Raw genomic sequence first — 27781 nt, 5'->3', positions numbered from 1 at the left:
CTGTGGTTTGACATCTTTATAGTCTACTGTGCTGTGACACAGGGTTAGTAGTGCCTGGAAGGAGAAGCATCATGATCCCTGTCACACAGTGTAGATGTAGATCACTTCCCCCCTCCAGCTAGTGAGCACCCTCCTAGGCACCCTTCAACTGGGGAACTAGGGAAGTTTATGGCCGATTCCTCAGGAGGACATTTTAAGTGTTGTGAAATACAAATATTTTGGGCTACTAATGCAACTAACTCCTGTGTCCTATTGTGAATATAGGTTGGTAATTTGAGCATTTTAACAGTTCGTAATGTAGTTTAGACTGTGTTTGATAATATGTCATGAAGTTTGCTCTCTTGGGTTCCTGTGATAGTGAGTGACCTTAATGAAGTTGCTAGGTCTTTTCGTTACATCTTCAGAAAAACACATTGTGTCAACATCTGTAGTCCTTCTGGCCTGTTGCACCAAACCTGACATATCTCATGTGAAGATTGCTAACCTTTTCAGCTAGAGCAACCCCTCTTAGACACTTTTGATTTACTTTGTCTGGAATTGCCATAAAAACCCTGTCGGTCATGTCTCCTTACTGTGAGTTATAGGAAGGAGACGGGTGATGATGTTTCTTTCATATTGCAGTCATCCAGATGAGGTCCTGTACTTGCTATTCCATGAACTTGTGGGGTTGCTGCTTGGAGTGGGTCCAAGATGTTACTCAAAGGTCATTGGTCAATGATGTTTTCTCCTATTCCTTTTCTTTAACAGATAATTCACTCCATCCCTACGCTCTTAGAGCGTGTTTTAAGGTGTTTTACCCCTTAAGTCATATTTAGTGCCATATTGGCCCTGTCGAGTTCTAGTAGCATGTCGGTGAGGGTTGGTATTTGACCCAGTGGATCATGGTAGAAACTCAATCACTCTGAACATTGAACCATGCATTGTGTGCTGGATGAGTAAGTGCTCACATTAAAATCTTCAAAGATCGAGTAGTAAAACCCTTCGGGGGGGGGGGGGGGGGGGGTTGTCTGTGGGTTCAATAAGACTCAATCACCTACAGCTATGAATGTCAACATGTACAGTAGTAGTCCCACTAAGGTTATTTATTTGATTGTAACACATTAATAACATTAGAGGTTGGGTGGGAAGGATGTTGAAGGTTGATAGGCCACAATGTGGTTTATGCATAGGGCCTATGAATAAATATTATAGACCAATAGTTGGCATTAATGATGACTGAGAAAACAAGGTGGTGGGACTGGCCTCAATGTTGTAGAGTGAAACTGATTTACTATTGATGTTATCAATATGAAAAATGTGCAATAACCTAAACTCATTTTCCCCCATCAATCTGATAAGAATCAGCCCTGTAGCTTTATAAAATACTGGTAAAGGGAGGCATCCCCGTGCTGTTTGACAACAGTGCGATGATAGGTGCGCTTCATAAATATTCAGTGTTCCCAGTGCAGCCCCCTCGTGCAGGTTTGAATCGATTCGAGCGGGTCGATCACCGTTGCTCTCTCTTGCTTTAGGACTAAACCGATGATAAAAAACTCGCCCACCGGATTATGTAATTGAGCGGACTATTACTGTGATTGATTGTATTTAAATGAAAATCAAGGTAAGGTTTAATTGAATTGAAACTATGTTATGTAACACATTTGTGTCAAGTGTAGGCTATTGAACACGTAGAGAGAATATTGTTGTAGAAAATCCAATGACAATCGCATTTGTTGCATATTGTATTCCAGATTGAAATGTTTTTTAGTTTTTTTTTAAATAGTGATAATAATGATGAGTTCGGTGTTGTCTGCGCTTTTAAATCAATCAATCCGTTGATTTGATAACATTAACTTGTTCTCCGAATAATTCTCAGGAATTATGCATTTACATTCACACATTTACAAGGAAATATTTTCGGCTAAATATTATGAATAAGGCTGGGACAAATTCAAATAACTCGATCCAATTAAATTCATGAAATAAAATAATATTTTGTAACTAAATGGGAACATTTTCTGAAGAAATAATTGTCTGACCATATCCTGAAAATTACTGCTGTAAAGGCAAACAGTAACTGGCAATAACTTTGGTAAAGGAAACAGATGATTTCACACAGAGAGCAGTGATTCTGGTTTCCTGGGTAGTCATTATGAAGTTACAGCTGCAGCTATTCCCTCAGTGGAGGCTTCATGTACAACCTGTTCTCTTTGCTTGCAAACAAACGATGATATCGCATTAGCGCAAATTGATCTGGCGTCATTTAAAGTTGTATTATGGTGTTGCCGCCCTCTAGTGTGTACAGAAGTCATAGCACTCTTCTGTGACTAGAAGTGTGTGTGTGCGTGTGTGTCTGTTTGTGTGTCTGTGTATGTTCTGAATTAGGAGAAGTTGTCTCAAACTCATATTTGATTGGTTCTAGGCTGAGCTGCTGGACAAGAGATCAAGATGAGGAAGGTTGTGGAGCTGTTGCTCCTCGTGTTGGTACTAACACACACAGCCAGGGGTCAGGGCAGGAGGAGGAAGGGCCAGAGAGACGACAACCAGGTCCTCCAAAAGGAAGGGAAAAGTAAGTGGGTTTCATTCTTTAATTAATTAATCCATTAATTCATTAATTCATGAATTCATTCACTCACCTGCAATCCTCTCCACTCTGTCTCCCCCTCAATAGTTCTGATCTGCCCGGTGGAGATCATGTTCATCCTGGACAGCTCAGAGAAGGCCAAGGTGCTGTTGTTTGAGAAGCAGAAAGACTTCGTCCTGCGTTTCAGCACGCGGCTCATGCAGATCCAGGCAGCAGGTTGGAGACTGAGGTTGAGGCTGGCTGCACTGCAGTACAGCAGGTTGGTACTGTAGAGGTTGGAGGGATGAGGCTGGCTGCACGGCAGTACAGCAGGTTGGTACTGTAGAGGTTGGATGGATGAGGCTGGCTGTACTGCAGTACAGCAGGTTGGTACTGTAGAGGTTAGAGGGTTGAGGCTGGCTGTACTGCAGTACAGCAGGTTTGTACTGTAGAGGTTAGAGGGATGAGGCTGGCTGCACTGCAGTACAGCAGGTTGGTACTGTAGAGGTTAGAGGGATGAGGCTGGCTGCACGGCAGTACAGCAGGTTGGTACTGTAGAGGTTAGAGGGATGAGGCTGGCTGCACTGCAGTACAGCAGGTTGGTACTGTAGAGGTTAGAGGGATGAGGCTGGCTGCACGGCAGTACAGCAGGTTGGTACTGTAGAGGTTAGAGGGATGAGGCTGGCTGCACTGCAGTACAGCAGGTTGGTACTGTAGAGGTTAGAGGGTTGAGGCTGGCTGCACTGCAGTACAGCAGGTTGGTACTGTAGAGGTTAGAGGGATAAGGCTGGCTGTACTGCAGTACAGCAGGTTGGTACTGTAGAAGTTGGAGGGATGAGGCTGGCTGTACTGCAGTACAGCAGGTTTGTACTGCAGAGGTTAGAGGGATGAGGCTGGCTGTACTGCAGTACAGCAGGTTGGTACTGTAGAAGTTGGAGGGATGAGGCTGGCTGTACTGCAGTACAGCAGGTTGGTACTGTAGAGGTTAGAGGGATGAGGCTGGCTGTACTGCAGTACAGCAGGTTGGTACTGTAGAAGTTGGAGGGATGAGGCTGGCTGTACTGCAGTACAGCAGGTTGGTACTGTAGAGGTTAGAGGGATGAGGCTGGCTGCACTGCAGTACAGCAGGTTGGTACTGTAGAGGTTAGAGGGATGAGGCTGGCTGCACTGCAGTACAGCAGGTTGGTACTGTAGAGGTTAGAGGGATGAGGCTGGCTGCACTGCAGTACAGCAGGTTGGTACTGTAGAGGTTAGAGGGATGAGGCTGGCTGCACTGCAGTACAGCAGGTTGGTACTGTAGAGGTTAGAGGGATGAGGCTGGCTGCACTGCAGTACAGTAGGTTGGTACTGTAGAGGTTAGAGGGATGAGGCTGGCTGCACTGCAGTACAGCAGGTTGGTACTGTAGAGGTTAGAGGGATGAGGCTGGCTGCACTGCAGTACAGCAGGTTGGTACTGTAGAGGTTAGAGGGATGAGGCTGGCTGCACTGCAGTACAGCAGGTTGGTACTGTAGAGGTTAGAGGGTTGAGGCTGGCTGCACTGCAGTACAGCATGTTGGTACTGTAGAGGTTAGAGGGATGAGCTAACAACCAGAGAGGTTCTATCCCATGGCAGCCGGGATACAAATCTGGGCGGGAGTGGGCTGGCAACCAGTGAGTTGCTGGTATTAGTATCCCACTGAAGATGTCATCTTCTGCCCTTGTTGTGCCCTCGAGCAAGGCACTTAACTCTAACTGCTCACCATCTAACGTCTCTAGATTTAACTGCTCTCCATCTAACATCTCTAGATTTAACTGCTCTCCATCTAACGTCTCTAGATTTAACTGCTCTCCATCTAACGTCTCTAGATTTAACTGCTCTCCATCTAACATCTCTAGATTTAACTGCTCTCCATCTAACATCTCTAGATTTAACTGCTCACCATCTAACGTCTCTAGATTTAACTGCTCTCCATCTAACGTCTCTAGATTTAACTGCTCTCCATCTAACGTCTCTAGATTTAACTGCTCTCCATCTAACGTCTCTAGATTTAACTGCTCTCCATCTAACGTCTCTAGGTTTAACTGCTCTCCATCTAACGTCTCTAGATTTAACTGCTCTCCATCTAACGTCTCTAGATTTAACTGCTCTCCATCTAACGTCTCTAGATTTAACTGCTCTCCATCTAACGTCTCTAGATTTAACTGCTCTCCATCTAACGTCTCTAGATTTAACTTCTCTCCATCTAACGTCTCTAGGTTTAACTGCTCTCCATCTAACATCTCTAGATTTAACTGCTCACCATCTAACGTCTCTAGATTTAACTGCTCTCCATCTAACGTCTCTAGATTTAACTGCTCTCCATCTAACGTCTCTAGATTTAACTGCTCTCCATCTAACGTCTCTAGATTTAACTGCTCTCCATCTAACGTCTCTAGATTTAACTGCTCTCCATCTAACATCTCTAGATTTAACTGCTCTCCATCTAACATCTCTAGATTTAACTGCTCTCCATCTAACGTCTCTAGGTTTAACTGCTCTCCATCTAACATCTCTAGATTTAACTGCTCTCCATCTAACATCTCTAGATTTAACTGCTCTCCATCTAACATCTCTAGATTTAACTGCTCTCCATCTAACGTCTCTAGGTTTAACTGCTCTCCATCTAACATCTCTAGGTTTAACTGCTCTCCATCTAACGTCTCTAGATTTAACTGCTCTCCATCTAATGTCTCTAGGTTTAACTGCTCTCCATCTAACGTCTCTAGATTTAACTGCTCTCCATCTAACATCTCTAGATTTAACTGCTCTCCATCTAACGTCTCTAGATTTAACTGCTCTCCATCTAACGTCTCTAGATTTAACTGCTCTCCATCTAACGTCTCTAGGTTTAACTGCTCTCATTCTAACATCTCTAGGTTTAACTGCTCTCCATCTAACGTCTCTAGATTTAACTGCTCTCCATCTAACATCTCTAGATTTAACTGCTCTCCATCTAACATCTCTAGATTTAACTACTCTCCATCTAACGTCTCTAGATTTAACTGCTCTCCATCTAACGTCTCTAGATTTAACTGCTCTCTTAACTGCTCTCCATCTAACGTCTCTAGGTTTAACTGCTCTCCATCTAACGTCTCTAGGTTTAACTTCTCTCCATCTAACGTCTCTAGATTTAACTTCTCTCCATCTAACGTCTCTAGGTTTAACTGCTCTCCATCTAACATCTCTAGATTTAACTGCTCTCCATCTAACATCTCTAGATTTAACTTCTCTCCATCTAACGTCTCTAGATTTAACTGCTCTCCATCTAACGTCTCTAGATTTAACTGCTCTCTTAACTGCTCTCCATCTAACGTCTCTAGGTTTAACTGCTCTCCATCTAACGTCTCTAGGTTTAACTGCTCTCCATCTAACATCTCTAGATTTAACTGCTCTCCATCTAACATATCTAGGTTTAACTGCTCTCCATCTTCTTATTATTATTTTTCTTCTCCTCCTAGTTCTGTTTCTCTGGAGCACAACTTCCGGGACTGGCAGGATGTGGATGTGTTCCAGAGCAGAGTGGCGTCCATGGCCTACATCGGACACGGAACCTACTCAGCCTACGCCATCACTAACGCTACACAGGTCTGCATATCATTATCTAGTAGCACTTTACTTGGATTGTCCCTTGCAGATGGTTGATGGATGTTAAACTAACCATCAACTAACCATTCAACTAACTCTCCACTAAACCTAAACCTAACCCTAGTCTTAGCTCCAAGCCAATAGGGTTGCATATGAACGTTTGTTGATAGTTGGATTATCCATAGAGGACTATCCCCCAAAAAAGTCAACCCAATTGAGAACAAAGTGCACCACACCAAAAAACAAGTGTTAGACCCAATATCAAAGTACAATCAAATGATTATAACACCCAGATGTTTAGCCGTGAGACAGCGGCCAACAGCCTGAGGGTGATGTTGCTGATGACTGACGGCGTGGACCATCCCCGTAGCCCCAGTGCTGTGACCGCCGCATCCGAGGCCAAGAACCACAACATTCGTCTGTTCACCATCGGGCTGTCGGGTCTACCCAGGGATATGCCCACCAATGCCAGGTTACGTTCCATCGCCAGCGCCCCGCCACAGCAGCACGTCCTCAGCCTTACAGACAACCTGCTGGAGGATAAACTTTTCAGAGAACTGGTGAGTGGTGGTGGGAGTGAGCTGTCCTCAAGGATACCAACATTGCCATAAACTTCTAGATGTTGATGTTTTCCTTCACCCCCTAAATCCCAATTCAGGAGGGCTCACGCAGTGAGTTACCTGACCAGGATTAAAATGGCTCAATTTAAACATGTACATTACTGAGCACCTAAGTGTGAGCTATCAAAATATAAAGTGCTGTTATTTCTTGTTTTTTTTTTAGAACACGCTTGTCAACACAGGGGTAAGTATGTCCCTTTTTCTTGTAACCATCCATTTGGAATGTAAAGATGACTATCTCTGAGGTGTCTACTCAAATGTTGCTTCCCTTGGTTCCAGTGCCCACAGCCCAAGTCCTGTCTGTGTGATAAAGGAGAAAGAGGTCCCCCTGGAAGCCCGGTGAGTCCACTTCTGTCTCATCGTCTAACCTATTCTTGTTTTTGCTGAAAAGCATCCTCTAGTAGCCAGTACATTTTTGCTGAAAAGCATCCTCTAGTAGCCAGTACATACCATACGCTTATAACTCTTCTTCACTTTTTATTTTGTTGTCCACTTCTGTCTCATCGTCTAACCTATTCTTGTTTTTGCTGAAAAGCATCCTCTAGTAGCCAGTACATACCATACGCTTATAACTCTTCTTCACTTTTTATTTTGTTGTCCACTTCTGTCTCATCGTCTAACCTATTCTTGTTTTTGCTGAAAAGCATCCTCTAGTAGCCAGTACATACCATACGCTTATAACTCTTCTTCACTTTTTATTTTGTTGTCCACTTCTGTCTCATCGTCTAACCTATTCTTGTTTTTGCTGAAAAGCATCCTCTAGTAGCCAGTACATACCATACGCTTATAACTCTTCTTCACTTTTTGTTTTGTTGTCCTCTTCTGTCTTTTGTCAATTCGTTCAATTCAGGAAGTACACTGACGTTTTAATTCCAATTGTCGTCATTGAAAGCACTGACTGGTTTGATGAATTGACCTCATGTGTCCAGGTTGATGTGTCCAGGTTGACAGTACAGAGGAGCAGTAATCCTCAGACAGGCCTGTGTTATTGCTGGCATGTTCACCAGTTGGACAACCTTGGGCTGTAAACCCCCCTACATATCCTTTTGTATGCAAACAGAGGTTTTTCCAGTAATAGCCTCCCTGTCCCTAACCCACCATAAACTGTTCAACGCCCCTGTAACACCCCTGAATACTCATAGCAGGTGCTCATAGCCGGGGCATCTGGCCTCTTTGTAGGCCTCTGTGTATACAAGAGTGGTCCTGTGCATCACATCAAAGAGTAGGAAATGTTTCCCACACTGCAAGTGTAGCAGGCCTGTACTGTGCAAGGGGTCGAAGGGTCATGGCGTAAAATAAAAGAATAGAGTAGTGGGACTTGACTAGCAGGCCTTTTGAAGAGAGGCTTTTGGCTGGAAGCAGTGGTCAAGGATAGGAGATTAGGTGTGGGCAAACACACAGGGAGGGGATGAGCATTAGGGTGTTAGGGAGTTAACTGAGGTTATAAGGTACAGAGGCCCCTCACACTATTGAGTTAACTGAGGCTATACGGCACAGAGGCCCCTGACACTATTGAGTTATTTGAGGCTATACGGCACAGAGGCCCCTGACACTATTAAGTTATTTGAGGCTATACGGCACAGAGGCCCCTGACACTATTGAGTTATTTGAGGCTATACGGCACAGAGGCCCCTGACACTATTGAGTTATTTGAGGCTATACGGCACAGAGGCCCGTGACACTATTGAGTTATATGAGGCTATACGGCACAGAGGCCCCTGACACTATTGAGTTATTTGAGGATATACGGCACAGAGTCCCCTGACACTATTGAGTTAACTGCGGCTATGCGGCACAGAGGCCCCTGACACTACTGAGTTAACTGAGGCTATGCGGCACAGAGGCCCCTGACACTATTGAGTTAACTGAGGCTATACGGCACAGAGGCCCCTGACAATATTGAGTTATTTGAGGCTATACCGCACAGAGGCCCCTGACACTATTGAGTTATTTGAGGCTATACCGCACAGAGGCCCCTGACACTATTGAGTTATTTGAGGCTATACGGCACAGAGGCCCGTGACACTATTGAATTATTTGAGACTATACGGCACAGAGGCCCCTGACACTATTGAGTTATTTGAGGCTATACGGCACAGAGGTCCCTGACACTATTGAGTTATATGAGGATATACGGCACAGAGTCCCCTGACACTATTGAGTTAACTGAGGCTATACGGCACAGAGGCCCCTGACACTATTGAGTTAACTGAGGCTATACGGCACAGAGGCCCCTGACACTATTGAGTTATTTGAGGCTATACCGCACAGAGGCCCCTGACACTATTGAGTTATTTGAGGCTATACCGCACAGAGGCCCCTGACACTATTGAGTTATTTGAGGCTATACGGCACAGAGGCCCGTGACACTATTGAGTTATTTGCGGCTATACGGCACAGAGGCCCCTGACACTATTGAGTTATTTGAGGCTATACGGCACAGAGACCCCTGACACTATTGAGTTATTTGAGGCTATACGGCACAGAGGCCCCTGACACTACTGAGTTATTTGAGGCTATATGGCACAGAGGCCCCTCACACTATTGAGTGGACTGAGGTTGTATAGGCTACCACTTAAGGTTTGAGACTGATAATACATAGAGAGGTCACAGGAAGAGCATAGACAGGGACACGCACCGAACGACCACGGTCACCTACTGTACGCACGAATCTACACACACTATGGGGATGTTATGGGAACAACCAGTGATGAAAAAGTCACATTCTGTCCAACGATCTGTCCTCTATCCTCTGATGGAATGATCTCTCCATTCCTTTGAAATATGCAGGGGAAATCAGCCCAGCCTGGATCTGACGGTTCTCCCGGTCCAAAAGGATTTCATGTAAGTTCTTTGTTTTGTCCTGAGATAATCCCACCATGTTCATTTGTAGTGACAGAAAGAATGCAGTGTTTTTAAATATGTTGATGTTCGTTGGAATGTTTTTATATACGTTGATGTTCGTTGGAATGTTTTTATAGACGTTGATGTTCGTTGGAATGTTTTTATAGACGTTGATGTTCGTTGGAATGTTTTTATAGACGTTGATGTTCGTTGGAATGTTTTTACATATGTTGATGTTCGTTGGAATGTTTTTATATATGTTTATGTTTGCTGGAATGTTTTTATAGACGTTGATGTTCGTTGGAATGTTTTTATGGAATGTTTTTACGTTGATGTTCGTGGAATGGAATGTTTTTATAGACGTTAATGTTTTTATAGACGTTGATGTTCGTTGGAATGTTTTTACATATGTTGATGTTCGTTGGAATGTTTTTATATATGTTTATGTTTGCTGGAATGTTTTTATAGACGTTGATGTTCGTTGGAATGTTTTTATAGACGTTGATGTTCGTTGGAATGTTTTTACATATGTTGATGTTCGTTGGAATGTTTTTATAGACGTTGATGTTCGTTGGAATGTTTTTATAGACGTTTATGTTTGCTGGAATGTTTTTATAGACGTTGATGTTCGTTGCAATGTTTTTATATATGTTTATGTTCGTTGGAATGTTTTTATATATGTTTATGTTCGTTGGAATGTTTTTATATATGTTGATGTTCGTTGGAATGTTTTTATATATGTTGATGTTCGTTGGAATGTTTTTATATATGTTTATGTTCGTTGGAATGTTTTTATATATGTTTATGTTCGTTGGAATGTTTTTATATATGTTGATGTTCGTTGGAATGTTTTTATATATGTTTATGTTCGTTGGAATGTTTTTATATATGTTTATGTTCGTTGGAATGTTTTTATATATGTTGATGTTCGTTGGAATGTTTTTATATATGTTGATGTTCATTCGAATGGTTTTATATACGTTGATGGATATACTGTATGGATGCATTCACTGTCTGGTCTCTGGTGTCACTGTAGGGGGAACCTGGTATCAACGGAAGGCCTGGGATGGAGGGTATCGAGGTACTGTAGCATAGATGACTAAAACAATCTATACAGGTATATTGTTGAATTATAACTGATGTATAGATTTTTATTGAGGTCTCTCCTGTTGTTTTAGGGTCGACCCGGCACTAGAGGGGAAAAGGTGAGATACCAGTACTACTTGGTGACCGTAAATTAATTGTGCAAAGATAATTGACCCATGATGGATTAGATACTGAATCATAGTGAAACAGCTGGTCAAGATCCCCATGCTACCCTGACAACAAACAGTAGACTATAGTGTTTGTTCTATACTACATGCTAGCTAGATAACATCAGTTTTAATCAGTACCCTGGTCTTCTGGCACGCCACGGGTTAAAACGCTCAGCGCAGTCAGAATTCAGTCTTCTCTGATTCAAATGTTTTCCAGGGGGAAAGAGGCGAGTGTGGCGTCCGCGGGATGAAGGGAGATCAAGTAGGTTTTTATGAATGACTCTCTCCGCTCTCCACGCCTCTGCTCTGTTCATTGTAAATGGCTATCCCCCCACTAACTGCTGCTCAGTGCATTCGGATGAATTTCTGACTGAGGATTAACTGCATTGTGAAGAGATAGCTATACGCTAGACTCAACAGCTTGCAAGCTTGTAACTGGGAGTGAGAGTTGCACATGTCCTTTTAAAGTTCTTGTGACTTTTGGCTGCAACCTCAATAGGCTGTTATATCCCTCTTCCCTGCCTGACTGTGACCTGTTCCCACAGGGGCCAGACGGACCTCCAGGCCCTCGGGGACCCAGAGGAGAGCAGGTGACTCAATATAATATAATACAACTTTATTGTCCATATGTTACAGCGAACAAAATGGTCAATATGGTGGTGGCTTGGTCATTTTGGAGACATGCAGATCAATGTTTTTTCCCAGAGGCCTCAGACAATGTTTGTTTGGTTGTCGATACAGACTTGGGGCCCTACAAAATAGACAGCCAAGTCCCAAGGATAAGTCAAAGTCATTATGTCTGTACTGCTTGTGAAACAAAAAGAAAACTCAACTTCATATCGATTCTTTCTAACACACTTTAGCACTGTACCGGGAAAATATTATATTTGACTTACCCTGGAAACTAGAGGAGGCTGGTGGGATGAGCTACAGGAAGACGGCTAATTGTAATGCATGGAATGGAATCGATGGAACGGAGTCAAACGTGTTTTCCATATGTGTGATGTGTTTGACTCCGTTGCAATATTCCATTGCAGCCATTACCATGATCCCGTCCTCCTATAGCACTCCCCACCAGCCTCCTCTGCTGGAAACAGTAAAACAACTAGGTTTAATTTAATAAGGCCCTGAGTATCTTTAGAATCCAGTATATGTACTTGCATGTGTTCTAAATGAATGTCTTCGATTTACATACTGAGGAGAAATCCCCATGGCTTTATACATTTGGAAGAATCCCACTCCTCACACAACGCTCTGCCCATTCATACCTGTGTGTGAATGAGTGAGTGGTCAAATTGAACGAATCCTGTGTCTACACCCCCACATCTGACCCTCCCCTGGAACCATCAGTATCTCATGGAGATGCACACTGAGTATGAAGCTCTTCTCCCAGTCTGCACTTATGGAATGTGAGTCCTGGCTTAGTCCTTATCCCGCCATAATGGAGCCTATCTAAAGCAGTCAATCCAAGCCTGCAGTTTATTATCTCCCACCAGACTATTGTCCTGCAGGATTAGTGTTTCGGCACGTTACCTACCCCCTTTAATTCCTCCTTAAACGCTTTTCACGCCCCTCCAGCGTTAGCATGACAACAGCAGTCCATCACCTGAATACGGTGGTGGTTTTTAGATTAAAATTTTAGCCCTGGTCCTAGATCATGTTCCCATGGGGACTAGGGAGTACCTATGCAAATAATTGTAGAAATAAGGAGGATGAGGCTAGTGGAAACATCATTTGATTGACCACACCCTGACCCTCCAAACTATACATGATCTGTTTGTCATACGATAACATTGACCAGAGAATGTGAAACTAAAGCTTAGGTTTAACTCACACATCGCTGCTCACACGCATTTCCAATTACAAAATAAGTTAGGGGGGTGGTGGGGGGGGGGGGTTCTATCCAGGAAAAACTCAAAGCCCTGTGAATTTAGTCTACTGTAGATTATTTCAATTCAGGCATTGACCGAGGTGTTTTCTTGTCTCTGTGGCAGGGTCTTAGTGGAGGTCCCGGGGACCAGGGCCCTGAAGGACTTGTAGGACCCAAAGTAAGGATGACGTTAAACTTCCAATACCTCCAGAAATGTTCTAGATAAAAATACAGCTAAAATGTATTGGGGAAGTTGGGGTAAGGTGAATGATGCCCCTCTCTTTCCCAGGGTGACCGTGGACCTGGTGGAGTGACAGGACCTCCAGGGGATACTGGCATCGGCTTTCCAGGACCTAAAGTTAGTTTAGATATTCTTTATTTTTGGAGCCGTTACTTCTGTCATGCAATCTCTCTAGTGATCTCTCTAGTAATCCCTCTAATGATCTTTCAGACACTAATCCTAATTTCTCCTGTATCCCAGGGCAATAAAGGAAACCAGGGAAGGCCTGGACCCACCGGTCCCTTGGGTATGGGTGAACCAGGACTGCCGGTAAGTTCACAATATTCGTTAGGTGTTATGGCTAGATACAGTTGAAGTCGGAAGTTTGCATACACCTTAGCCAAATACATTTAAACTCAGTTTTTCACAATTCCTAACATTTAATCCAAGTAAAAATTCCCTGTCTTAGGTCAGTTAGGATCACCACTTTATTTTAAGAATGTGAAATATCAGAATAATTGTAGAGAGAATGATGTACTTTAGTTTTTATTTCTTTCATCACATTTCCAGTGGGTCAGAAGTTTATATACACTCAATTAGTATTTGGTAGCATTGCCTTTAAATTGTTTAATTTGGGTCGAACATTTCGGGTAGCCTTCCACAAGCTTCCCACAATAAGTTGGGTGAATTTTGGCCCATTCCTCCTGACTGAGCTGGTGTAACTGAGTCAGGTTTGTAGGCCTCCTTTCTAGCACACACTTTTTCAGTTCTGCACACAAATTTTCTATGGGATTGAGGTCAGGGCTTTGTGATGGCCACACCTTGACTTTGTTGTCCTTAAGCCATTTTGCCGCAACTTTGGAAGTATGCTTGGGGTCATTGTTCATTTGGAAGACCCTTTTGCGACCATGCTTTAAACTTCCTGACTGATGTCTTGAGATGTTGCTTCAATATATCATCATAATTTTCCTTGAAATTATGCCATCTATTTTGTGAAGTGCACCAGTCCCTCCTGCAGCAAAGCAACCCCACAACATGATGCTGCCACCCCCGTGCTTCATGAAATGGTGGTCTTCGGCTTGCAAGTATCCCCCTTTTTCCTCCAAACATAACGATGGTCATTATGGCCAAACAGTTCAATTTTTGTTTCATCAGACCAGAGGACATTTCTCCAAAAAGTACGATCTTTGTCCCAATGTGCATTTGCAAACCGTAGTCTGGCTTTTTTATGGCGGTTTTGGAGCAGTGGCTTCTTCCTTGCTGAGCGGCCTTTCAGCTTATGTCGATATAGGACTTATTTTCCTGTGGATATAGATACTTTTGAACCTGTTTCCTCCAGCATCTTCACAAGGTCCTTTGTTGTTTTTCTGGTATTGATTTGCATTTCTCACACCAAAGTACGTTCATCTCTAGGAGACAGAACACGTCTCCTTCCTGAGCGGTATGACGGCTGCGTGGTCCCTTGGTGTTTATACTTGCATACTATTGTTTGTACAGATGAACGTGGTACCTTCAGGCATTTGGAAATTGCACCCAAGGATGAACCAGACTTGTGGAGGTCTACAATTTTTTATCTGAGGTCTTGGCGGATTTCTTTTGATTTTCCCATGATGTCAAGCAAAGAGGCACTGAGTTTGAAGGTAGGCCTTGAAATACATCCACAGGTACACCTCCAATTGACTCAAATGAAGTCAATTAGCCTATCAGAAGTTTCTAAAGCCATGACATCATTTTCTGGAATTTTCCAAGCTGTTTAAATGGACAGTCAACTTAGTGTATGTAAACTTCTGACCCACTGGAATTGTGATACAGTGAATTATAAGTGAAATAATCTGTCTGTAAACAATTGTTGGAAAGATGACTAGTGTTATGCACAAAGTAGATGTCCTAACTCAACTTGCCAAAACTATAGACATTTGTGGAGTGGTTGAAAAACAAGTTTTAATGACTCCAAACTAAGTGTGTGTAAACTTCGTACTTCAACTGTATGTAAGGGCCGACACCGGACAGGAGAAGCAGGTACGGGGAGTCAAATATTTTAATCAGGAACAGACATAGAACAAGACAGGAACAGCGTCAGCACACAGGAAACACGGACATATGACAAACAATGCAGCAGCTGGAACAGAGCGGGGAACTGACAAATATAGGAGAGGTAATAAACAGGTGATTGAGTGAGTCTAGGTGTGTCCAAAATCGCTGATGTGCTTGATGAGGGAAGGCAGGTGTGCGTAAATGATGGTGGCAGGAGTGCGTAATGCAGGGCAGCCTGGCACCCATGAGCGCCAGGGGGGGAAGAGCGGGAGCAGGCATGAAAGAACCTCCCCTCTAGGGGCGCCAACCGGCGTCCCACCTGGGCGAGCCGGCCGAGACATGGGTGCTGGGCAAACCGGCTGGGGGTAAACTCCCCGCGAACCGGCAGGGGTGTGGGAGCCTGGCGAACCGGTATAGAACACGATAGGAACAGCGTCAGAACACGGGTAACACGGACATATAACAATCAATCCCGAAGCAGGGAACAGAGCTTGGGAACAGACAGATATATGGGGAAGGTAATGACACAAGTAATTGAGTCCACGTGAGTCCAATGATCGCTGATGTGTGCGACGGGTGGAAGGCAGGTGTGCGTACTGATGGTGGCTTGAGTGCATAATGCTGGGGATCCTGGTGCCCTCGAGCGCCAGGGGGAGGAAAGAGCGGGAGCAGGGATGACAAGATAACTTTCTTACGTCAACGCTTGCTTGACATAGCCCTCTACAACTAAGCTTTCTTAGGGTCCAACAAGCTCTCTCTCCCCTTAACCTTGTTCTGAACACCTCCAAAACAAAGGTCATGTGGTTTGGTAAGAAGAATGCCTCTCCTCCCGTAGGTGTTAATACAACCTCTGAGGGTTTAGAGCTTGAGATAGTCACCTCATAAAATGATTTGGGAGTATGGCTAGATGGTACACTGTCCTTCTCTCAGCACATATCAAAGCTGCAGGCTAAAGTTACATCTAGACTTGGTTTCCTCAATCGTAATCGCTCCTCTTTCACCCCAGCTGCCAAACTAACCCTGATTCAGATGACCATCCTACCCATGCTAGATTACGGAGACATAATTTAAATATCGGCAGGTAAGGTGGCTCTCGAGCGAGTAGATGTTCTTTACCATTCGGCCATCAGATTTGCCACCAATGCTCCTTATAGGAAACATCACTGTATTCTATGCTCCTCTGTAAACGGGTCATCTCTGTATACCCGTCGCAAGACCCACTTTTTGATGCTTAATTATAAAACCCTCTAAGGCCTCACTCCCCCCTATCTGAGATATCTACTGCAGCCCTCATCCTCCACATACAACACCCGTTCTGCTATTCACATTCTGTTAAAGGTCCCCAAAGCACACACAGCCCTGGGTCACTCCTCTTTTCAGTTCACTGCTGCTAGCGACTGGAATGAGCTGCAACAAACACTCAAACGGGACAGTTTTATCTCAATCTCTTCATTCAAAGACTCAATCATGGACACTCTAACTGACAGTTATGGCTGCTTTGTGTGATGTATTGTTGTCTCTACCTTCTTGCCCTTATACTGTTGTCTGTGCCCAATAATGTTTGTACCATGTTTTGTGCTGCTACCATGTTGTTGTTATGTTGTGTTGCTACCATGCTGTGTTGTCATGTGTTGCTGCCTTGCTATGTTGTTGTCTTATAGGTCTCTCTTTATGTAGTGTTGTCTCTTGTCGTGATGTGTGTTTTGTCCTTTTGGAGGCCTTTTGGAGGCCTTTTGCCTTTTGGTAGGCTGTCATTGTAAATAAGAATTTGTTCTGACTTGCCTGTAGAATTACCCTGCAGTGTGTCAGGATATCCACTAGGTTGAGACATATTGTAGAATTACCCTGCAGTGTGTCAGGATATCCACTAGGTTGAGACATATTGTAGAATTACCCCTGATATCCACAGTGTGTCAGGATATCCACTAGGTTGAGACATATTGTAGAATTACCCTGCAGTGTGTCAGGATATCCACTAGGTTGAGACATATTGTAGAATTACCCTGCAGTGTGTCAGGATATCCACTAGGTTGAGACATATTGTAGAATTACCCTGCAGTGTGTCAGGATATCCACTAGGTTGAGACATATTGTAGAATTACCCTGCAGTGTGTCAGGATATCCACTAGGTTGAGACATATTGTAGAATTACCCTGCAGTGTGTCAGGATATCCACTAGGTTGAGACATATTGTAGAATTACCCTGCAGTGTGTCAGGATATCCACTTTGAGACATATTGTAGAATTACCCTGCAGTGTGTCAGGATATCCACTAGGTTTTATTCCTGCAGTGTTATATCCACTAGGTTGAGACTACTGCAGTGTGGATATCCACTAGGTTGAGACATATTGGAATTACCCTGCAGTGTGTCAGGATATCCACTAGTTGAGACATATTGGAATTACCCTGCAGGGAACACAAGGGTTCCCAGGAGAGGGTCTACCAGGGCCTAAGGTGAGACACCGTCACTAGCTGTTCATACCACTGAATAGTCTAGCTTGGATATGTTCTGTATGTGTAGGCTATAGTGAGCTGTGCGTGAGATATGACATGTAGGAATCACATACCTTTCTTATTTATACAGTAAAGTGTGTACCTAGCTAATGGCTCAGGGTGTATGTTGTGTTTCAGGGTGACAGGGGTTACGAGGGTCCTAAGGGCACCCGCGGCACCCCGGGTTCAGGGTTGAAAGGTGACAAGGTATGTTGACCCTAACCCTGACCCTAAACCGTCAAAATTGTCTCTCTGATGCCAAGAGGGGGGCCTTTTAAATGTTAATTCCCAGGGGCCGAGACTTGGCAAGTCCAGCCATGCACTGCAGAACCACTGTGTTCTGATATTATGACAGTGTCCCTGATGAAGTTGCTATCATAAAAGGGGCTCAGAAGCAAAAAAAACAATGTTTGGGAACCCCTGCACTAAGGGACTACCGCTTATCCCCTGATCCCTTTAACCTCTGACCTCCAGGGAAACACAGGAGCTCCAGGTCTGCCAGGATTGGTGGGTTTTCCAGGTGCAGGGATCCAAGGAGAAAAGGCAGGCCTATTAAATGATTACATTGTTTCCACTGTGTTCCACTATTTCAATTTGTATCCAACCGACTTTCTAGTTTGTTTTATCACTCAATTATAACTAAACTGACTAATCTCTGTCCCTCTCTCTCCTTGCAGGGAGACAGTGGTCCATCTGGATCTTCCGGCCCTCGGGGGCCACCAGGGCTGGGAATAGTCGGCCCAAAGGTGGGTGGAACTAAATATGGTGGTGGGTGACCCTTACTCAAATCCAGACCATGAGGTCCGTACTACTGCTTGTTTTCATTCTTCACCTCTAATCAGGGACTGATCCAGTTGTCTTCTCCACAGGGTGACCAGGGCTTCCCAGGAGAGCATGGACCACAGGGAGAGAGAGGAGTCGGGGAGCCAGGGTCAAAGGTGAGTTAATGGCAAAGGTCCCCAATGAAACATACAACACCGGATATTATGTACATTCACTGTATGTACAGCTGAGATGAGCAGGTGTTGAATGTGAGTGTCTGGTCTTTGGTCTTCTCCAGGGTGAACCAGGACCTGACGGATCTTCTGGGATACCTGGTATACCCGGGGAAGATGGAGTGGTCGGACCTAAGGTAAGTAACGGGTCAAAGGAGGTCAAAGATCATTGCGCCCCATTGTATATTTACTAGAGTTTAAAGTAAGGAATGATTTGCTCTAAAGTTTAAGTCATCTTTATTCGTCCAACTGCTTTAAAATGCACACGCAAACGCACAGAGCACAGACATTTGAAATAGTTAATTTGCTAACTTGTTCATTGTGTGTATTTTTATATTCTCCTTGGTGTCTTGAAACAGGGTGAGATTGGTTTACCAGGACTGCGAGGGACAGAGGGTGAGCCTGGGAAAGGAATTCCTGGAGAAAAGGTAGAGTTCTTTTTTTGAAGGTTTTGGATATAAAATGTTTACCCAGACAACCACCCACAGTCCTATAGAAACCTTTGGCACTGTAGTGCTGGCATACCTACATACACCTACGTTAAACACAGGATTACCTGCGTCCAGTATAGGAGTGCGACCGATTATTAAACTCCACCTTAAGCAATACAGGAGAGGACTTCCTGAATGGTCAACCTTCAAAGTAAAGGATGCGCTGGGCCTTACACAATTGAGTTGAGTAAGTTTACCGGTCAAAGGGTGTGACAACAGAGAAATCTTCATCATTACCGCCATATTAAACATGCCGTATAGATCAGGCTGGATGAATAAACATTTACTGAAAAATTTCACAAAGTCTTTATCCAATACAACTAGACTGCCTGACCGGTGCTTCACCTTTGAAAAGCAATTCCAAGCAAGATTATACATCAAAATATAATAAGATGAATGATGAATGGCACCTGCATTGGAAACGGAAGTGCAAACACAGTATTGCTGCATTCCAGAGAATCCTGACAGTGCCCGCATCCCAAATAGCACCCTATTCCCTATATAGTGCACTACTTTAGACCATAGCTCTATGGTATGCACATCATAGGTTGGTACATACTTTCTCTGTCTTTGTATCTACATATCATTTTTTGAATGATTTCACTTGTGTGTTTATCTACAGGGTGATCGAGGTGACCGGGGGGTGAGGGGACTACCAGGAACGCCAGGGCCCGTGGGACCTGCAGGAGCCAAGGTATGTTAAAGCCACACTTCTTAGTTTGTGCATAGCCTTAAAAAGTTGTCCCCTGCACTCTCATCGAACAAGGTGTAATTTCGTTGCCCATCATCAATCAGTCAATTAGCCCATGTCAGCTAACATGTTTTAGATTGGTAAGTTAGTCTAGTGGCCAGATATCTAAACTTGTAGTATACATGGTCAAATTACACCCATTGATCATCAGTTATCATATTAAAAAATGCAAACATTTGTCTCCACCCTATGACAAAAATGTGTAGAATTACAGGAAATTAGCTGTAAAACTGCACATTTTCTTTCCTCCCCATGGCAAAATGTGTCGAATTGATGCAAACTTGCTTTAAAATGGCAACATTGTCTCTACATCCCATGGCAAAATGTGTTTTTTTGTGGACACCACCAACATCATCCCTGCTGTAGTTAGTTAGATGTTATGGAAGGTCAGGGTTCAAGTTACATGAATGGAATGCTGCTTGGAATTCTTCAACTTCATGTTCAGTCTGGGTGGTATTCTGACTTGAGATCTTCACGCATTTTTAAGTAAGTCTCCCATTGACATCAAGGATGTCTGAGTTGTACCTATCTCAACACTCAATCAGGCCCTCTATGCAAACGCTTGCCCAAATTCGCAATATGTGCTCTGTTTCCTCAATGGTTCCCATAAGCATTGACAAGAAGCCAGCAACCATTGTGTTCCATCACTACATTTTACAGCCTGGTCTCATAGACTAGACGGAACTTAGAAAAGTAAATCTGGGGACACTCAAATTAGTATGATATGTTATGTTTGGTATGGTTACAGAAGACAGAAGGTTACTTAAACAAAAACAAAAGGAGGATGGTTGGTCGTAGTGGATCGGTCAGTGCATAACGAGAACATCTAGCAACCCAAAGGTTGCGTGTTCGAATCTCTTTTAGCATTTTAGCTAATTAGCAACTTTTCAACTACTTAGTACTTTTTACCTACTTTGCAGCTACTTACGTAACCCTTCTCCTAACCCTAGCCTTAACCCTTTTAACTATCCCTAACCTTAACCCTTTAGCCTAACTCCTAACCATAACCCTAACTCCTCGCCTAGCTAATGTTAGCCAGCTAGCTAATGTTATCATTAGCCACCTAGCCACCCAGCTAACGTTAACCACAACAAATTGGAATTTGTAACATATCATAGGAATTGTAAGTCGGAACATATTATACTAAATGGATGATGGACATCCCTAAATTAATACATACCATACGAAACGTAACATATCGTACTATACCGAACAAAAATATAAATAAAGTGTTGGTCCCAGGTTTGCTGAGCTGAAATTCAAGTTTTCAGAAATGTTCCATTTGCACAAAAAGCTTATTTCTCTCAAATTTTAAAGAAGTATTGCTTATGTTACTTTACAAACTATTTGAGTTATTACTTTATTGGGGCTGTTGTATGAAATGGTTTGATTAAGGATAAAGAAGACATGAACAATATGCTTTATAACGACACCAGTAAGCTCTCCCACACATAACTGTATTTTCCATCTCTTTTAGGCTTGTTTACCCTATGAGAGGTATTTTTTAACAAAACATTTATCATGACAATATCAGTAAACTCCCATTAGGCTCCTTTACAGTAGAGTTGGCTCATAATATGAGATGTGGCTTTTGACTGCTGGTTCAACATATCAGCGGGACAGGTCGTGTGTGTTTGCTGTAGTTACCTGGCTATTGTTTGTTTGTCATCTGTGAGGTTCACGGTGTCATGTATCTCACGTCTCTGTTCTTCTGGTCAGGGAGAGCCTGGCAGTTTTGGAATGATGGGTCTACCAGGTCCTCCTGGCAGGGGCCTACCTGGGTCAAAGGTAAGTGGTAAACACACACACACACACACACACACACACACACACACACAACATAGTGTCTTAGAAATATCAGCTCTTGACCTGTGTTGGAAACCATGGTCCCCTGCGTGCCATAAGCCCGGTAAACTAAAGCCTAGCCATTAACTCTAGGAACTAATTCAAGTCTTCAGGTCTCAGATAAAGTGACTACTGAGTAACACACCCATGCATGTAATGCTCTGTCATACACAGCACTAAAACCGTATGGTCCACATTGACAGGGTGACCTTGGACCAGTGGGGCAGTCTGGGCCTGTAGGAGACCCTGGAGTGGGCATCGCTGGGTCGACGGTAACCTCAACGGACAGTTAGAACATGGCCCAGCTTTATTACATTATTGCCAAGGTTTTGGCAGCAAGCTAGTACTACAATAACACATATTTTTCTGTGTGTGTTTCTCTCCCATTCAGGGTGAGAGGGGGAACCCTGGACCTGTTGGACCACCAGGGTTGAAGGGAGACGGCTACACAGGACCTCAGGTGGGACTATTGATGTTGCTAGTTATTTAAAAACCCTAGTCTAGTTCGCCAGCCCTGTATCTCTGTATTTGAAGTTACTTGCAGATGTGTGGGATATATATATAATATAATATAAAAACTGCACACTCCGTTTGCCAGTATCACTTGTTTATTAAGTTACATCTCATCCTCATAAGCGATTTAGTATGCATTGAAAATGAAATCCCAACACATGAACCCAGTCTTGTTCTTGTTGGTAAACAGGGCCTCCCAGGGTTGCCAGGGCAACCAGGAGAGTTGGGACCTGAAGGGAAAGGATTACCTGGCCCTAAGGTAAGCGCTGAACTTACCTTATACACACAATGTTAACTCTAATCCTTCACACAATGAATCACAGTTTTACAGGCACGGTTTTACACACTCTCTCTCTCTCTCTCTCATGAGTGTATATACTGCACTGTATGTGTACAATGAAACATTAATTCATATTATGTTTGTGTTTCAGGGTGGCAGAGGTTCATCAGGACTTCCAGGGCCAACAGGACCTCCTGGCATTGGTCTGCTGGGACTTAAGGTCAGTGATGACTGGAAACACAGGATTAGTCCAGAAACAGCCTGCATCCCGTTACTCCTACCCCCTACCGCATAGCCCCTACCCCCTTGCCCCTACCCTTTACCCCTAACCCCTACCCCCTAGCCTAGCCCTTACTCCCGGCATAGATCCTTCATCTGCTGTAGATCTTCTTGTAGACACCTTTTGTCAACATCTCTTGTTTCTTTTCAATGCCAGTGTACTTTTAATTAAGGTTTATTTTTGAAAATTGTAATGTGGAACTGAACTAATGTTTGTGTGTTTTGCAGGGTTCTGTGGGTCAGCCAGGTCCAGCTGGTCTGTCAGGAATCACAGGAGAGGGCATCCAGGGGCCCAAGGTAGGGCCTCATTATCACGCTGGACTGGCCTGAGATAGTGATCATAATGATAATGGTGTGATATGTATATCATGACACAAGGTGAGACCCAGATGCAGACACAGGAGGCAGATGGTTGGAGTCTTACAATGTTTATTAATCCAAAAGGAGTAGGCAAGAGAATGGTCGTGGACAGGCAAAAGGTCAAAACGAGATCAGAGTCCAGAAGAAGTGGCAGACATGCTCATGGTCAAGGCAGGCAGAAAGGTCAGGCAGGCGGGTACAGAGTCCAGAAACAGGCAAGGGTCAAAACTGGGAGTACTAGAAAAAGGAGAATAGCAAAAAGCAGGAGAACGGGAAAACCGCTGGTTCACTTGGAAAACATACAGGATGAACTGGCACAGAGAGACAGGAAACACAGGGATAAATACACTGGGGAAAATAAGCAACACCTGGAGGGGGTGGAGACAATCACAGGGACAGGTGAAACAGATCAGGGCGTGACGATTTATTGGATACTTATGTCATAGTGACAATCTATCAACTGCAATTCTAATTAAATGCCAATGTAATTGTAGTGCAGTATGTCATTCATGGCCCCAGAAACGAAAGACTGTGCTATGTTCAAGTGGGGAACCACAGGTAATAGGGCATTGGGCCACCACGTGCCAACAGAACAGCTTCAATGCACCTTGGCATAGATTCTATACTGGTCTGGAACTCTATTGGAGGGATGCAACACCATTCTTCCACAAGAAATTCCATTTTGTTGATGGTGGTGAAAAAACGCTCTCTGAGGCGCAGCTTCAGAATCTCCCATAACCATTCAATTGGGTTGAGATCTGGTGACTGACACACACCCTTTAAACCCCCTATGCTTCTTCTAGCCATGGTAGCCAAGACAATGGGCAACTGTGTATTTATACATGACCCTAAGCATGATTGGATGTTGTAATTGCTTAATTAACTCAGGAACCACACCTGTGTGGAAGCACTTGCTTTCAATATACTTTTACTCAAGTGTTTATTTTATTTTGGCAGCTACCTGTATGTTCAGAGGGAAATTGGTTTTGGTACTATCAATCTGACATGGTACAATATTCTGTGTGCTGCTGTATACAGTATTGTGAGCTGTTTTAACATTAGCAATGATTAATCATACTAATCATTAGTCTTGTCTTTTTTCGACATTCAGGGAGAGCCTGGGTTCGAGGGGCCAAAGGGCCCCCGGGGGCCTCCAGGGGACGGCTTTCCAGGAGAAAAGGTACAAACTTAACCAATGCTTTTGATCCCTGCAGGAATTGAACCAGCAACTTGAGCCACACAGGACTGTAACTGCCAAACACACACAGACTGGTTCAATGCCAACATGGACACACAACCATTTGCTGTTCAATATAAATGTTCTTGTTGATGTTCTTAACGATACTGTTGTCATATTACTGTACACAGGGAGACAGGGGGATTCTTGGAGACCGTGGGAAGAAAGGAGACAAGGGAGAATTTGGAGAGTCAGGATCTATAGGACCCATGGTATGATCGTCTTCTGGTCCCATCATGGTCATAAAATAACGTATGTCATGGTTAATTTATATGTTGATCGCTAACCTGTGTTCAAACCTGCAGGGGAAATCCGGTGAGAAGGGGGATCCTGGCTTGACAGTGAGTAGAGCACAAAATCCATACGGTTTCATAATGGCACCTTTGTTATGTCTCTCAACCATATTTTAATATCTTAAATGTTTTCCTCTTCCACCCACAGAGAGAGGAAGTCATCAAAATTATCAGGGAAAGTTGTGGTGAGTTAAAACAGCTCAGGGTTGGTAGGGTAGCCTAGTGGTTAGAGCGTTTGACTAGTAACCGAAAGGTTGCAAGTTCAAATCCCTGAGCTGACAAGGTACAAGTCTGTCGTTCTGCCCCTGAACAGGCAGTTAACCCACTGTTCCTAGGCCGTCATTGAAAATAAGAATTTGTTCTTAACTGACTTGCCTAGTAAAATAAAGGTAAAAAAAAAAAAATTGAATACCTACAGAACATAAACACCATTGTTAAAGTGTTAGCCAACATTCTTTCTTTCTAAGGAACTGTGCACAGAGCTCCCTGGAAAACAGTGGCAATTGTTACTATTGCTGGACAATCCTTTGCTAAATAAATAAACATGAATAAATCAAATGGGCTTCTGTTTGCTCTTTGGGTTCTAGGCTAGGTTACTGTAAAACACTATGTGACAACTGCAGATGTAAAAATGACTTTTTAAATACATTTGATTGATTGATATAGACTGCCTCTATGTTTACGTTCTCAGGCTGTGGTGTGAAGTGCAGAGAGAGTCCTCTGGAGCTGGTGTTTGTGATTGACAGCTCAGAGAGCGTTGGACCGGAGAACTTCGAGGTGGTCAAGGACTTTGTGAACACCCTGATTGACCGTGTATCTGTGAACCGCGAGGCCAGCAGGATCGGTGTGGTCCTCTACAGTCATGTGGACATAGTGGTGGTCAGTCTGACGCAACAGTCCAGCCAGAACGACGTCAAGGTCAGTAGTATTGACGCAGATGAGTACCTGTCACATACTGGGTTCGAATCCCGGGTCTCCTGCATGTCACAACTGTATTAGCCCTCTGAGCTAAAGCCTAGACATTCTTGAAGCAGATCTGTGTTTATTCTGCTGTATCCTTTTTCTGTCTGATGTTAATTACACTCACTCTTTCATCCCCTGGTATGTCTATCATCTATCTATATATCTATATCTATTTGTCTGTCTGTCTGTGTAATTTCTCTCAGGCTGCGGTGAGGAAAATGCCGTACTTGGGCGAGGGCACCTTTACGGGTAGTGCCATTGGGAGAGCCAACCAGCTGTTCCAGGCCTCGCGGCCCGGTGTGCGTAAAGTTGCCGTGGTACTAACCGATGGGCAGGCAGACCGACGTGACGCAGTGCAGCCCGAGGAAGCTGCCAGGGAGGCCCACACCGCCGGCATTGAGATGTTTGTCATCGGCGTGGTGAATAAGAAAGACCCGCTGTACGCAGAGTTCCAATCTGAGATGATCGCTATCGCCTCCGACCCAGACGAGGAACACATGTACCTGATCGACGACTTCATGCTGCTGCCCAGTATGTGGTTCTAGATGAAGTTCAAGACTCTAGATGAAGTTGTAGACTCTAGATGAAGTTGTAGACTCTAGATTAAGTTGTAGACTCTAGATGAAGTTCAAGACTCTAGATGAAGTTCAATACTCTAGATGAAGTTGTAGACTCTAGATGAAGTTCAATACTCTAGATGAAGTTGTAGACTCTAGATGAAGTTGTAGACTCTAGATGCAATTGTAGTATCTAGATGCAATTGTAGTATCTAGATGCAATTGTAGACTCTAGATGAAGTTCAAGACTCTAGATGAAGTGGTAGACTCTAGATGAAGTTGTAGACTCTAGATGAAGTTCAAGACTAGATGAAGTGGTAGACTCTAGATGAAGTGGTAGACTCTAGATGAAGTGGTAGACTCTAGATGAAGTGGTAGACTCTAGATGAAGTGCTAGACTCTAGATGAGGTGCTAGACTCTAGATGAAGTGCTAGACTCTAGATGAAGTGCTAGACTCTGCCTAGTATATGGTTCTAGTTCGGTTTTATTTACATCCACAGTCATAGCAGTCAATACAAAATGAAATCCATGTGAACGGCATCGGCCTATCTAAATACATATGCTTAAATTGATAAAAGAACAGACAACAGATCTATTCTAAGAACTCTACTGACCAGCCCTGTTAAGGGGTTTGTGAAGGAGATATCTTGATTTCTGTAGATCGGCACGGAACAGTGCTATACATGACCAAGTGGTGGAGTTCCCACACACTAGCCAGAGAAACAGGCCAGTGACATTCTATTATGACTGGTGATGATTGTTCTGTGTTTTGAAACTCCCTGGATGACTATTTAATCCTTTACTAGCTTGAAATGAACTTGATTGAGGTTGATTTTAGTCTTTTAAACTGTCTGTCTTGGCACAGCCCTGGAGAGTACGCTGCTCAGCCAGATCTGTGAGCACAACGGTGGAACCTCTTCATCCACAACCCCATACCCACCCTTGAGGTTTACAGAGAAGTCCCAGACAGGGGGGGCATACCCAACTTTGAGGACGATTACAGAAGAGTAAGAGAAAACACTTTTAGAACTTACGGGATGAAGGAAAAAGGAAACCGCACACTGCTCTTGATCGTATCACGGATATTTAATAAGCTTACGTATCGTCAGAGCTTTCTCTTTCTCTGACGAAGGCCGTGAGGCCAATACGTTAGCTTATTAAATAGCAGTGATACTATCAAGAGCAGTGTGAGGTTTCCTCCTTCATCTTGTTCAACTGTTGCCATGCACCTGCAAATAATATTGCTCAGATGTGGGAGTGCCTTTTGAATTTTGTAGGACTTATGGGAGGAACATACTAAGACACTTAATGGACGAACAAATGGACAAAACCACATGAAAGTAGACATTTCACATGATCATACCAATACACTAATTACACTCTAACAAACTATGTATTACACTCTAATAAACTACACTCTAACAAACTACACTTTAATAAACCACCCTCTAATAACCTACACTCTAATAAACTACACTCTAACAAACTACATAGGACTGTAAATAGCTGCGTAAGACTCTAACATCCAGTCTGTTACCATGACTGCTGCAGTGATCACTATGTCTGGAATGCGTAGTCATTTGATATTTCTTCCTCTGTATATTTCTCCCTCTCCAGCCTGGACCACCAATATTTGAGAATGAGAGCCCTCCCTCCTCACGGGCCCCAGAATCCCCCGGCTTCAACGAGAATGAAATCGACACTGGCAAGACATCGGTCTTCGAGGTACCC

General features: G+C 43.7%; 1 protein-coding gene across 1 annotated transcript; it reads left to right on the top strand.

Annotated features, from left to right (window-relative positions):
- Nucleotides 1-2427: 2427 nt before the first annotated feature.
- LOC115128798 (collagen alpha-1(XXVIII) chain-like) lies at nucleotides 2428-26037 on the top strand. Its single transcript, XM_065018138.1, has 31 exons — nucleotides 2428-2548; nucleotides 2651-2822; nucleotides 6021-6147; nucleotides 6441-6707; nucleotides 6931-6951; nucleotides 7047-7106; nucleotides 10648-10692; nucleotides 10790-10816; nucleotides 11085-11129; nucleotides 11413-11457; nucleotides 12862-12915; nucleotides 13027-13095; nucleotides 13219-13287; nucleotides 17624-17692; nucleotides 17960-17978; nucleotides 18163-18235; nucleotides 18355-18423; nucleotides 18546-18617; nucleotides 18840-18876; nucleotides 19594-19665; nucleotides 21442-21510; nucleotides 21771-21839; nucleotides 21959-22027; nucleotides 22271-22339; nucleotides 22512-22580; nucleotides 22868-22936; nucleotides 24111-24179; nucleotides 24368-24448; nucleotides 24542-24551; nucleotides 25221-25447; nucleotides 25696-26037. The coding sequence occupies exons 1-31, from the start codon at nucleotides 2428-2430 to the stop codon at nucleotides 26035-26037; spliced, it is 2676 nt and encodes an 891-aa protein (XP_064874210.1).
- The last annotated feature ends 1744 nt before the right edge of the window (nucleotides 26038-27781 follow it).

The sequence above is a fragment of the Oncorhynchus nerka genome, linkage group LG4 (assembly GCF_034236695.1).
Source record: "Oncorhynchus nerka isolate Pitt River linkage group LG4, Oner_Uvic_2.0, whole genome shotgun sequence".
NCBI classification, from domain to species: domain Eukaryota; kingdom Metazoa; phylum Chordata; class Actinopteri; order Salmoniformes; family Salmonidae; genus Oncorhynchus; species Oncorhynchus nerka.
This window is presented reverse-complemented; position numbering and strand designations above follow the sequence as displayed.